Source organism: Camelus ferus, chromosome 5 (genome assembly GCF_009834535.1).
Source record: "Camelus ferus isolate YT-003-E chromosome 5, BCGSAC_Cfer_1.0, whole genome shotgun sequence".
In the NCBI taxonomy this organism is placed as follows: Eukaryota; Metazoa; Chordata; class Mammalia; order Artiodactyla; family Camelidae; genus Camelus; species Camelus ferus.
Window position 1 is genome coordinate 65,701,501 of NC_045700.1, and position 12,816 is coordinate 65,714,316.

The window sequence follows — 12,816 nt, forward strand, 5'->3', positions numbered from 1 at the left end:
TAATGCAAATGAAAGATTTTTTTTCAACATAAAACTATTTTATAAAGTCTACAGCTAAGATTTACCTAGAATTTATACACAGAGAAGACACAGGCTTGTTTCTTAGTACCTGGTTGGATGTGCCTTATATGCTAACATGAAATATACTTCAAAGTTAAAATCTAAAACTAGCTATTTTTTTAAAAGTATGAATATAAATACATTTAACACATACTTGGTAACATAAAATTTAAGACCTCAAAATCATTTGTTGGTATTTATTTAGGGTCCTTAATTATGAGGATAGAGAAAAGGGCTAGTTTAATAGCCCAGAAATTGGAAAAAAACTTTAAACATCCCTTTAAAAAACAGAAATATAGATAAATAATTTAGGCTAATAACATGAAAAAATTATAAGTTTTAAGTTTATTAAACTCTGAAATAAGCTTACGAAGATTTATGGAATTAGCTCTTCCTGGAGATATTTAATATGGAATCAATTTCTATGTATTAAAAATTGGTTTTGATCCATCTTGGAGGCAACGCATGGACTAGGCAACCTCTAAAGCTGAACACAAAAACTACAGTAAGGAGCCCCTAAAATTAGGGGCTATCAGCAAAATATCACCCTAAACAACTATTAAGTTAACTAGCAGTTATGCTAAGTACCATGACATAAGAAATAGTTTGCAAATGTGCTGCAAAGTAGATAGTGTAGTCTTAGAACTGACATGTAACTAGAAAATGCTATATAACCTTATCAAATCTATTCCAAACTTTTTAACAGAAAAAAGCAGCAGCTAGCAGTCTACAAAAATAGAAGTGTGCTCTCTCTCTCTCTATCAGTGTTTATCCAGGACTGTTCAGAGTAAGAAGTGCTCTCATTCTGTACGATAAGCTTCAACTTCTTTGAGAGAAGCAACTCAAGATGAAGATAAGTATTCTGTATGATCCTGAATCAAGCTGCTAATTGATTTTCCGACAAATCTTCACCTGCAATTACCTAAGGGTATCTTTATACCTTTGATACTAAATTCTTTTAACTATTAAATTCCATACCTGTAGGAAGGCCTCCTTGAAAGAATTTCTCTTCGTTTTTGGGAATCAGTTACACTATCTACTGACTCCTGTGAATCTTCACTTTCTGCAATAGTTGAAATCTGAAAATAAAGAAGAACTTTATCTTGATAATCAAATTTAGTTCCCATAAAATTTTTATGAATTTTAAGAGAAAGTCAAACACAAAAGGACATTTATAAATCTTACACTTGCTTCACTAGAAAAAAAGAATCAGTTTTTATGGGAGACAATCATACCATCACTTCCCTCTCCTCTTTACTCATCCTATAGAAGTCAGAGAACCCCAAATTATTTTTGTCAAAATCAAACTTTTGTGATATCCAAATTCAGCCTAATCTTTCAGGACTCCATGGAGCCAAACCTGAATGCATCAATACTACTTGTCAGTTGTTCTCTTACAGTTTTTAGAACAAAACTACCAAGTAAAACAAAGTTTCTGACACGAAGGAAAGAAAAATGACTAAATATTTGGCCATAAATGTAGTGACTATACAAATATTTTCCTTTAACTATTGTATAAACACTTGTGAATATATTTACAACTGTACAAATAAGATCGGTGATCCCTCAGCCATGTTCCAGATGGTTGTTTCCAGCAATCTTGGAGGGAGCCCTCTTCTATATACAAGCGTGTTTCAAAGCTGGCATTCTATAACTTTTTTAAAGCAAAACCTCGAGGTGAAGAACTGCATTTCTGGAAAGTATCCCTGGACTGAGAAGTAATAAAGGTAAGTTGAATAAAGATTTTACATGGGGTAATAATAAAAGCAACTAGCATTTACTGAGAACTTACTCTATGCTGAGTGCTATGCTAACACACATACATATATTACAGTACTTAATACTCATTATCAATACTCACAGTAACTTTAGGTGATAGATAAATACAATTATAATGTCCATCTTATAGATGGAAGAACTAAGGCACAGAGGTTAAGTAACTCACCAAAGTCACAGAGCTAGAAAGTAGTGAAGCCACTGTCAGTGCCTGGTATCTCAATTTTAGATATCCTTACCAGCATCAAAATCTTGTTGGTTCCAATCTCAAGCCAGTTTTGTCAGAAGCAGCAACCCAGAGGCATTTTTAGACCATTTTTAGATTAGAAGTTCACTCACCTAGGCAAGGTCGTCTGTCAAATTTACACTGCCAAGTTTCTCTAGTCTAATCAGCAGGAGACTCCTGTTCTCTCCTGAACTAGGTGAGCATGATGCTGTCACAGTGAGAATTAGATTTAACCAAGGCAAAAGGGTCTGTGTAGAACTCTGCATGTCAGAGCTCAAGGATTCTGGAGAGCAGGTATTCATCTTCACAGAGCTTTGTGATACATACTCACTTTAAAATGAAACTTGCTAAACTGAATAATGCTTCACAAAGTACATCTACAATAATGTGCCCCTCCAAACACTTTAAAGTATAAGCCGTAGTCCTATAGGCCTAAAAATTAACAGGCAACATTTAATGAATCCAGAAATGCCAGGTACAAAGATGGGGAAGGCTGAACTTAGTCTCTGACTTTCTAAAGAGCAGTAACACTACAGTTACTGCCAAAGCAGCACACAGAACGTTCCACTACCATAGCTGCTGTAACTAGCCCACTCAGCCTAGTCTCTGCAGACTTTCTCAGAGATGTAGAGCTGATAAGGACCTATGCAAAGGGCTCGGGAGAGAAGCAGAATTTCAGGGAATAACAAAAAGACTGAACTCAAAGTGGACAGTACCATGACAAGTGTTGACCCTCATTAATGCTTCTCAGAACCTTAGTTTTTCTATTATTTATTCTGCCATTTTTGCTTGACCTTCATCCTTACAACCTTCTTTTAAGGACACATAATGATTTTACGAACACTCTTTCAAGTTGGAAGTCATTACAACAACTTTAAAACATGCTACATAAACCACCCATAGGACAATTATGAAATGAAATAAATTAACAGTGCTTTTTAATATATGGCCTTTAATCCCCCCCAAACTTTTTCTATTAGTAGAAAAAAAAGCCCCTCATCCTTTGATCTGAATTTGTCAATTCATACAAAAGGAATTAACTATCACTATGTAGTGACTTCAACTTAAAAAAAAAATTGACATATAATTGATGTACAATATTATATAAGTCACAGGTGTATAGTATAGTGATTCACAACTTTTAAAGCTTATATTCCATTTATAGTTATTATAAAATACTGGCTATATTCCTTGTGTTGTAAAGTATACCCTTGGAGCTTATTTATTTTATACATAGTAGTTTGTACCTCTTAACCCCCTACCCCTGTATTGCCTCTCCCCTTCCTCTCTCCTTACTGGTAACCACTAGTTTGTGGATCTGCGAGTCTTTCTTTTTTGTTATATTCATTAGTTTGTTGTATTTTTTAGACTACACATACAAGTTATAAGTGACTGCAACTTTTTAAATGTAAGGGGAGTTCAGAACTATTCAATACTACATAAGGAATCTAACAGTTCCTCTTTGGGAATACCATCCAAAGAGAACTTTGAACTATGAATATGAAGCCAATTCCTAATGGATTATTTATCAAAGAAACCACCAAAACCAAAACCAAAAAACAAAAACAAACTGAATTCACATTTATAAGACTAATAAAAATCATGTCAAAAATCCTTTTAAACATAAGTAATAACTATAATTTAATATATATTTAATAGGTTACTAAAAATAACCATATGAAAAATTATATTCCAATTTTAAGTATCACAGATTACCATCACATTCCAATGATAGAGCTCTTTCCTCTGGTCCTTATCTCCTGTCACCTCTCTTATTAACCCCTTCCTGAGCTCCTTAAACAGGTCTTTAACCTTGGCTATTTATAAGTCAAGAAATTTTCAAAAACCCAAACCACCACCGATACATGTAAAGTTTTAGATCTGTATTTCTTAACTTTTAGTTTGTTAAAACCCCCTAACTCCTGTTTATAAGGGGGGGAAAGACTATCTATTTTGATGTTATTTAAAATTTCAAAATAAAATATACAGTGACTAGAAAAAAATTTTTAAAATGGTAATATGTTTTCTCAAACTATACCTGGTCCCCTGGAAACGTAAGCACTTTCCCTGGGTAGAGTTCATACTTAAGTTTAGGTACAGTTTTTTTACTCACTGGGTCAAGAACTTTAATAAAAGTCTAGAGCAATAATCTCCAAACTCTTTTGATCTGCAAGTCTTCTTATAAGTAAGAAAAATTTACATACATAAATAAATAAATATCTCTATATATTTGTATTTTAATCTATAGTCAATTACAGTGTGTCAATTTCTGGTGTACAGCATAATGTCCCAGTTATATATATACACACACATATATTCATTTTCATACTCCTTTTCATTAAAGGTTATTACAAGATACTGAATACAGTTCCCTGTGCTATACAGTATATTTCTTATTTGCAAACTTTAAATGTTACTTGTATCATAAAACAAATTAATTAATTTTTTTAAGAGTCAGAATAAGTATAAATATTAAAAAGTAAATTTCTTAAATTAATATTTCATAACAATGATGTGCTTTAATATGATTATTAAAAATCATTTAGTACTTTATAACAGTGACTCAAAAATCTGATTCTAAGCTCGGGCTTTTTAAAATGTGATTTAACATCTACTATTGTTGAAAAAGAATTTATGAGATGTAGATATAAAAGTGCATTTTTGGGTAGGCTTACTAAATAAAACAATCATTTTTCATTTTCATCCACCAATTACACAAACTTTTGAGTTTAATCCAGTATACTGTCATCTCCCTGGCTCTTAGTCAGTTATTGTATGCTAATAAAAAATTTCATATTTTAACAAGTAAGTTCAACACCTAACAAAACTCTAAAAGACTTCTAAATAGTTTAGAAAACTCTATTTCCGGAGTTTTGAAAGTACATAGATTTAAGTTTTTAGGTGACAAATTTATACTGTTTGTAGTTAAAAGAAAAAAGTATGGGAACATTTCCAAACTTCTATATTCAAAATGCTCTCTCCACAGCACAAGTTTCTTTCAAAAAGCAGTTACTCCCTCATGCATTGTTAAAATGTCACTTTCTCCCAGAAAGGATAGTTGAAAGGGATTTATTTTTTTCAAAAATATGTTAGGTAACATATCTCTTGCAAGTCATCCCTTGCTTGCCATCATTAAAAAGATTAGAAACTTTGGAACTCTGGTCTTATGTAAAAAACAAGTAAGTAACTCATCCTTTTATTAAGCAACTCTTAAATATTTTGTTATATGGTAACCACTGAATCTCTATGTTGTACAAAAGATTTTTATTGTTGTTTCCATAACATTATGAAGTATTATAAAGATTCTATCAAAAATTTCACCTCCAACCACTACACCTCCTGCTTATCCTATTCAGGCCACATCTTGCTCTTCATATTGAAGAAGATAGGCGAAGCACACTGTCACTTCTGAGCCTTTGGACTTGCTTTCACAATTTGTATGGCTTAGCCTCCTTCATTGCTTTCTGGTTCTCTGCTCACCATGTTCCCTGACCACCCTAAATAAAATAAAATACCCTTCTGTCCACACTATTCTCTATCCCTTTCCCCTGTTTTATCATCTTCCTGGCACTTATCCTCACCTGACATATTTTATTTTTTCATTGTCTCTCAAATGTGACCTTCATAACAATAGAGAAGTATTATTTGTTCACTGCTGTCTTTCATAGCACCTAGAACAGGGATTGGCACATTGCATGTGATCAGTAAAAATTCATTGAAAGAATGAATGTAATAATTTAAGGTAACATAATTATAAATCCTCTGTCTGACATGTTTTAATTCCACTGTATTAAAAATGCATTAAAAAAAACTAGCAAATGAAAAGTGAGGATACCACTGTTAACTTTTATATATCTGTGTAACTCCCATTACTTTTGTGGGAATTCTTACATAACCTGTGAGGTTTAACTTACACATCTATATAAAGTTAGGGGACCAATATCAAGCCATATATGAAATCTTAGTACAGTTTAGTTTCTAATATTCTGAGATTTAAAAAGATAAACAAGTTTTAATAGCTTATTCTCACATCAAGAGAAATGTACCTTGGGTATTTTGGAAATGCTGTTCTAGAATACTGATATTTCTCCCTTCTAGAAGTTTGAGGGATCATTTCTCTCCTAGTTTGATCACTTCTGATATGAACCACTTCCTAGTTATTAATACTAATCACTGTTAACCAGTTGAAATGACCATTAAAGTTTAATAGATTCTCTATGGGTTAGGGCCTTTAAAGAAAAAAATACTGTTTGTGTTTCTATTTGTAGAATTCAGGCTTTTAATTTTAAGCATAGCTCACTTTAATGGAAAAATGTATTTCAGAAAAGATGAACACACATTTCTATAAAGTTGATGGTCATATAACCCCCAGGTCGCAATTATTATTATCATTATCACAAAGTAAAGATTAAAATTAAGAATATGATCAACAATTAAATTTCACAAATTATTACCAAAATTTATAACCTTAACAAATTTTGTGGAAATTTTGGTACATTCTTTATAGAAAGACTTCCTATTATAAGGGAAAAAGAAAAAGTAACGATTAATGTGAGGTCTGGAACCTAGCAGGTCTTCTGACTAGCAGGTCAGGTTCTTTCCACTATTATCAAGAGGAAGATATGAACAGAGAGTTAACAATGGTATAGTAGGAACAATATTACTATCGTTCATAGCATTCAGTGAAATAAAAACTGAGGCAGAGGATAGGATATTGTTCAGTCAGTGTGGTTCCAAATCCTTCAGTCTTTACCTGGATTATACTGTCTACCACTTGGTAACAACGAATTCCATTCCCAATATCTTTCAGTATGGAAATTCAAACAAACTGATTTCACATTAAAGCATTCTTTGCCCCCCTCTCCCCTTAAATGTCCATGCAAACTAAAAGAACAGGGACAGAATGAAGTAGAGGTGGGTAATAGGAGCTCAACGACTCAGTAGTATAATAGGGCTGACAAAATCTAATGTGTCCTTTGATGACATTAATAGAATGCTTCCAGGACAAAGGAGGCACTCCTCCCTTCTACAAGTATCAGTCTGGCTACTATACTCAAAGAAAATACCATAGCTCCCACTTACAAGAAGATGACAAGGATGGTGAAGAGGAATCAAAGCTATGTCATATATAAGTGACTGAAGAAAAACATTTATTTAGTCTTCACTTTTTTTTTTAATGAGAAGGGCATGGGAGATGGGAAAAGGAAGCAGTCCAACAAAAAAAGGAGGTAAATTTGCTAACTAGTTTCTGAGGACAGAACTGGGACCACTAGGTAAAAATTTTAGAAAGACATTCTGGTTCATCACAGGGAAGATTATTTTAGCAATTATCCCTAACAATAAATAAATTACCTCAGGAGATAGAGCTTCCTTTCTCTGAAGTCTTCAAGTAATGCTAGACTACCTTTTAGAGGAGGGGAGAAAGGATATATAGGGAAATTAAGCAATAGGCTAAGGGTTCAAGTTTAGCCTATACCTACAAGATAGCTAAGATGTTTATGAACTCAATGTTTATAGAGAAGGACAAAGATATAAAGAATAATTTCTCACCTTCCTTTCTAAAAATAGTTCTCTCCAAATCTAGGACCTAGGACTCACCTGAGTTCCGGAGAAAAGTCTTTTTAAGTCCTTACAGGAAGACTGTGAAGCAAAAAATATGAAATGGGAGGCTGGGGTTATGGCCTACTTGAATGATCGTTCAAGTCTTTTTTTTCCCCAATAAGCTCATCGCAAAGATGTATACTGCCCTAGGTTCCCTACAGTTAAGTAGAGGTTTACATGCCTTTATTCCCTTTGGATCCAACCCAAAGGAACAACCTCTCCAAAGAGTAAGATAACATGCGTGGAATAATCCCTGATTCTTAAGGTACACTTTTCAAATATACCATTATTTCAAATTTATATATGCTAACTTAGAATCATAAACAATGCTGGGTTTACACTTTGTGTTCTTTAAATTTAAATAATATCTTAGGTAAGGTTATTAATTTTTGACAAGGGTTTACTTTTTCCAATTGTATGTTTAGAAAATAACTACAAAGTTATTATTTTTATGACTCAATTTTCCTTAACTGAGGTACAGCAGTCTTACAGTCTCTCCCAAACATTTCTACTTTATCCCATGTACTTCGATTTTTCCCAATCAATTCTTTTTCTTCTTTAAGACAGTCTTTTTCTTATATATCTGTTCTTGTGTATATATGTTCCTATACTTAAGCTGACTATACAGATGCAGCATATTCCATAATTACAGTAAAGTAAAATAAACTCTGAACTAGATATGTTCCTATTTTCATAATGAAAGGAGAGAGATGGCTATAAACAACAGTTATGAAAGTAGATGCAGAACTTTTTATACACATACCTGAACTGTCTGGACTTGTGGAGACTGAATAACTGATGGCTGGGCCGCCTGAATAACTCCATGGACTTGAACTGTCTGCCCATTGGGCAGCTGTACTAAAGTTACGGTGGGAGCAGATGATGTTGCGTGAGCTGCTGGCATGGATACCTATGGTGTTGAACATGGAAAACAATTACCATCACAGACACCTCCTTGGAAATACTCATGGTCAATATGAAGCAACTTTGTAGCAGTAAAAGGATGACCTTTCTGCTGGGTTAGTTATTCCACTGGTGTGAAAGAAACTAGTGGTTAAATATCCTTTTTGAATAAAAGACTACAAATACCTTCCTTGCCCTCCACTTTTAAACTCCTCCCAAATGACAGAAACCAAAACACTATTTTAATGTAACACCAAAATATGTAACACAGACTTCCTCTGATCACCAACTATCACTTTATTTGTATGGTGCTTTACATTTTCCTAGTTGCTTTCATATTCAGTTTCTCATTTTGCCCTTTGAAGATATCAAGACTAGGTCAGAATAAGGGTTATCTCCATTTTAGAGACAGAAATATCAAGCGCTTAAAGAGATTAACTCACCCAAGGTCAAGAGATTTGAAGAAACAAAGTCTTCAGAATATCATGTGTTAAATAAGCCATGTTCTAAAAACATAACTGCTCCCAAACTTGGGCAAAACTTAGCTACCAAGTCTACAACAAATATAGAGCTTATACTATAATGCATATTTTTCTCTTGTAAACTAATTACAAGTATGCCTCTCATCAGTGAGAAAGTGTTACTAGCTATGATAAACTGAACATTTCTATCTTCTCCATCACTGAACTGGTAATAGTTGATATTTTAAGGATTTATTTTATTTCTTAAAAGAACAAAAGAGCAAGAGTTGAGAGAACATAGAAACCAATTTTCTCTTCAGGCACAAAGAAAGCCTTTTTTTAAAAAATATTTTTTTTTTGGGGGGAGGGGGAGAATTAGGTTTATTTATTTATTTAATGGCCATACTGGGGATTGAACCCAGGACCTCATGCATGCTAAGCACACGCTCTACCACTGAGCTATGCCCCCCACCCCAAGAAGGCCTTTTACCAGTCAATACCAGGTTAAAAGCACTCTTAGGTTGCACATGTCTATTAGATGGTATTTATTGTTTCTGTGCTCAAATGTGTTCAGGGATAGCAATGTTATTTGCGAATTTGGTAAACAGTTATTAGGGATATGTATGCCAAAAACAATGTCAGAACTGAAACTACAGAAATGAGAAAGACATAGGTCCCTGCCCCTACGGAAATTATTGGGGCATGGTATGAAGGACTAGGGAAAAGAACAAACATAATTCAATGAAGTAATGAGGTTTGTGAAGAGAAAAATGGACACACTGAGGGGAGGGGAGGCTACCAGAGAAGAATGTGAATTGGAAACAAAGAGTGCAAGTAAGGCATATTACTGTGACTTGCAGGGGGAGACACAGAATTTCAGACAGAGAGCATAGCACCAGCAAAAGGAAAGAGAAACAGCAGTGTACAGAGAAGGATGACCAGCAGTCAGTACTACTGGAGCACACAGCTGTGTCACTGTATGATACAGAGGTGTAGAGAGAAGAAATAACAGTGGTAGGCAGGGGCTAGGTGGGCTAGTCATGAAAAGTCTTATGTATGTTTTAGTAAAGAACTTGCCTTTTATGGTGAGGAGATTGGGAAAAGCACTGAGGGCTTTTGAACTCCCGAATATCATGGTGAGGCTTGCATTTTGGATAGATTATTTCAGTGGCAGTGTGAAAGATATGTATTTCAGAGGAAGAAAAAAGTGGAGGTGAGACTCCCTGAGAAAGTCTATACATCCTAGTTAAGGTGAGATGATAGAGGCCAGAAATAAGGCACTAATTGTGGTAGGGATGGGAACGAGAGAAGTGATTTAATGAAAATTCAGGAGGCAGACTAGAAAGGGCTTTATGAATGACTAGTTGAAGGTGGTGAGAGAGAAATCAAAGGTGACCAACAAATTTCACGTTTGGGTGAGAAATGGTAGAATATGCCACAGAAACAGAGAACACAAGGAGAAGCTTACTGGTGGGAAAGATCCCTATTGAAGGTAGAGGCTTAAACCATGAGCTTCCATCTTTGTACAGTTAAGAAGTCCTTCCTTATCAATCATTTTTTTCTCTGGCCACTGTAAATCTTGCTTAGTTTTACCTGGTTCTCAAAATGTGGTCCATGAACTACCTCCATTAGTTATACAGGGTGTCTGTCTATAAAGTTAGAATCTCTGATGGACCCAACACTACACTATAAAGTTTGAGGATCACAACCGTAAGTTATTCAGAGTATCTCATCTCAATTCCATATGAAAGGTTTTCTAATACTTGAAGCAATTATTTTGTACTTTTCTCTGAGTATTCTCTAGGGTAAACATAACAAGGTAACTCAACAAATAATCCCCTTTCTACCCTCTTCATTCTACACAATGGTGCCTCTCATTGTAAGTTTATAATATACAGATACAGAAAAAAAGATAAAAATCACTTATATTCCTATCACTCAGAGCTAACCACTTAGTTTTTTTGTTGTAGATAAATAGGTGTTTTTAAACTTATATACACTCAATTTTTATAACACTATCATGGCATCTATTTTATCTTTCAAGGCCATTATAAATACCTCTTCATGCCATTAATAGTCTTCTTTAATGGTTTTAATGGCTGTATAATGGTAGAAACTACAAAATTTGTTTAATAAATTCCTTATTATTGGATATTTAGGTTTTCAGATTTGCCTATTATAAGGGATTTTACAACAATCATTCTTTTACTCAACTCTTTAGTTAAATCCATACATAAAAATTAACAATCTCATAGTCAAAACCAACACTGTTTCTTTTCTCACTTTAAAAAAATCTCTGTAAACTCCACAAGTAAAATAAGGCATTTCATTTATTGTTTTAGATTGTCTTTCTTCCTTTATTAGTTAGGCTGAATTTTTTTTTTACTGTTCTTTGACCAAATCACAATGATCTTGGATTTGATAACTTTATTATATATTTCTAGTATTAAAGACTGACAACAAAAAAATAAAAGGTATCAGAATTATGAGGGAATTATGTCAAAGATGTATTAATACACATGTTAAGGACTTGGATGAGCAACTGAAAAAAACCTGTGTAATTAGGTATAAAAAGAACAACAAAAAATACAAATGGGAACAGATACCAGATTTTCTAAACTGAAATATCATGTCATTCTACTTATCAGTGATTATATGCAAATTGAACATGTGCATATAATTTTGTTCCTTCCTGAATCTCCAATTGAGCTTCATGAAACTGATTTTGTTTTTACAGGCATAATCACACCAGTATTGAAGAATGGGAAAGGAGATAACAGCAAGAGTTTTGGAGGCTGGAAACAGATGGATGAATGGTAATGAGCTTGGAAGACCTCAGAAGGCTAACTTATAAGATGGAGGCAGGGAAAGCCTGATTTATGCCACAAAATCCTTAAGAGATTCATGATCTAAGGCACACTGGAAGGTAGAGTGAAAGAAAAGGCTGAAAATAAGGAAGGCTGGTTAAAGGCTCTTTGAGAAACAATTGGAACCCCTCCTCAACTCCCTGTGGAAGAACAACTAATCTACCCAATGCTGACAGAAAAACAGAGGTTTACTATCTGGATAGAGGGTTTCTTGACTGCCTACCATCAGCCATTGCTGAGGTGAGGTAATAAACCCCAGTCATCTCCTCTCCCTTGGCTCAGGGGATTAGTAAAGCTTTTCTCTAGGGAACCTGATCAACACCAAGGGGAAGAGGAAAGACTTAAGAGATAATAACATTGGGAATGCCACAATCACCCTAAAGTGAAGCTCACAACTCATAGATGTTAGGCCTCAAACATGTCCACAGAGCTTTCAATGCAGGTTTTTGGTCCTGTACTTTTAAGCCTGAGCAGACAACCACAAGCTGTCAAACATTTGAGGAAAGCTTCTAATATGAAAGCTGGAGCAAAAGAGATGGAAGGGGGTAAAGGCATATAGAGGAAAATCTATGTGGGGCAGTGAAAACTTAAAACAAAATCAATATTCTCAGAGATGAGAGAAAATATTGCATTTGTGAAACATAAACAGAACACTATTAAAACACAAGAGGACCAATCAGAGAACAAAAGGAACTCTTGGAAATGTGACAGCAGAAATAAAAAATCTGACAGATGGGCTGAAATATGAAGTTGAGGAAATCTCCCAGAAAGCAGAGCAAAAAGACAAAGAGACAGAAACCAGAAGAGTAGAAATGAGAAAATTAGACAAACATCTGGATCACAAGGATCCTAGAAAGAAAAGAGAAAGGAGAGGGGAAAAAAAATCATCAACCAAATAACTTAAAGAAATTGCCCAGAATTG

The 12,816-nt window shown here is 34.3% G+C and overlaps 2 protein-coding genes across 9 annotated transcripts in view; one reads left to right on the forward strand and one right to left on the reverse strand.

The window, feature by feature from the left end:
• METTL21A (methyltransferase like 21A) overlaps positions 1 to 12,784 on the forward strand; it is a 50,112-nt gene extending 37,328 nt beyond the window's left edge. The window contains exon 4 of the mRNA XM_032479991.1: positions 11,765 to 12,784. Coding sequence (XP_032335882.1) covers positions 11,765 to 11,847 — 83 coding nt within the window. The 3' untranslated portion in view covers positions 11,848 to 12,784. The remainder of the gene's footprint in view (positions 1 to 11,764) is intronic.
• The window catches only part of CREB1 (cAMP responsive element binding protein 1), a 58,131-nt gene that overhangs the window by 22,738 nt on the left and 22,577 nt on the right, over positions 1 to 12,816 (reverse strand). For 5 of the 8 annotated variants that reach the window (XR_004320019.1, XM_032479974.1, XM_032479973.1 and 2 more), the window contains exons 3-5: positions 8,427 to 8,573; positions 7,661 to 7,702; positions 1,039 to 1,139 (exon numbers count right to left, since the gene is read on the reverse strand). Coding sequence is in view for 7 of the 8 variants with exons in the window: in XM_032479974.1 (XP_032335865.1) it covers positions 1,039 to 1,139; positions 7,661 to 7,702; positions 8,427 to 8,573 (290 nt within the window). In the remaining variant the exon portion in view is untranslated. The remainder of the gene's footprint in view (positions 1 to 1,038; positions 1,140 to 7,660; positions 7,703 to 8,426; positions 8,574 to 12,816) is intronic. The other 3 variants (XM_032479977.1, XM_032479976.1, XM_032479978.1) reach the window with 2 other exon arrangements.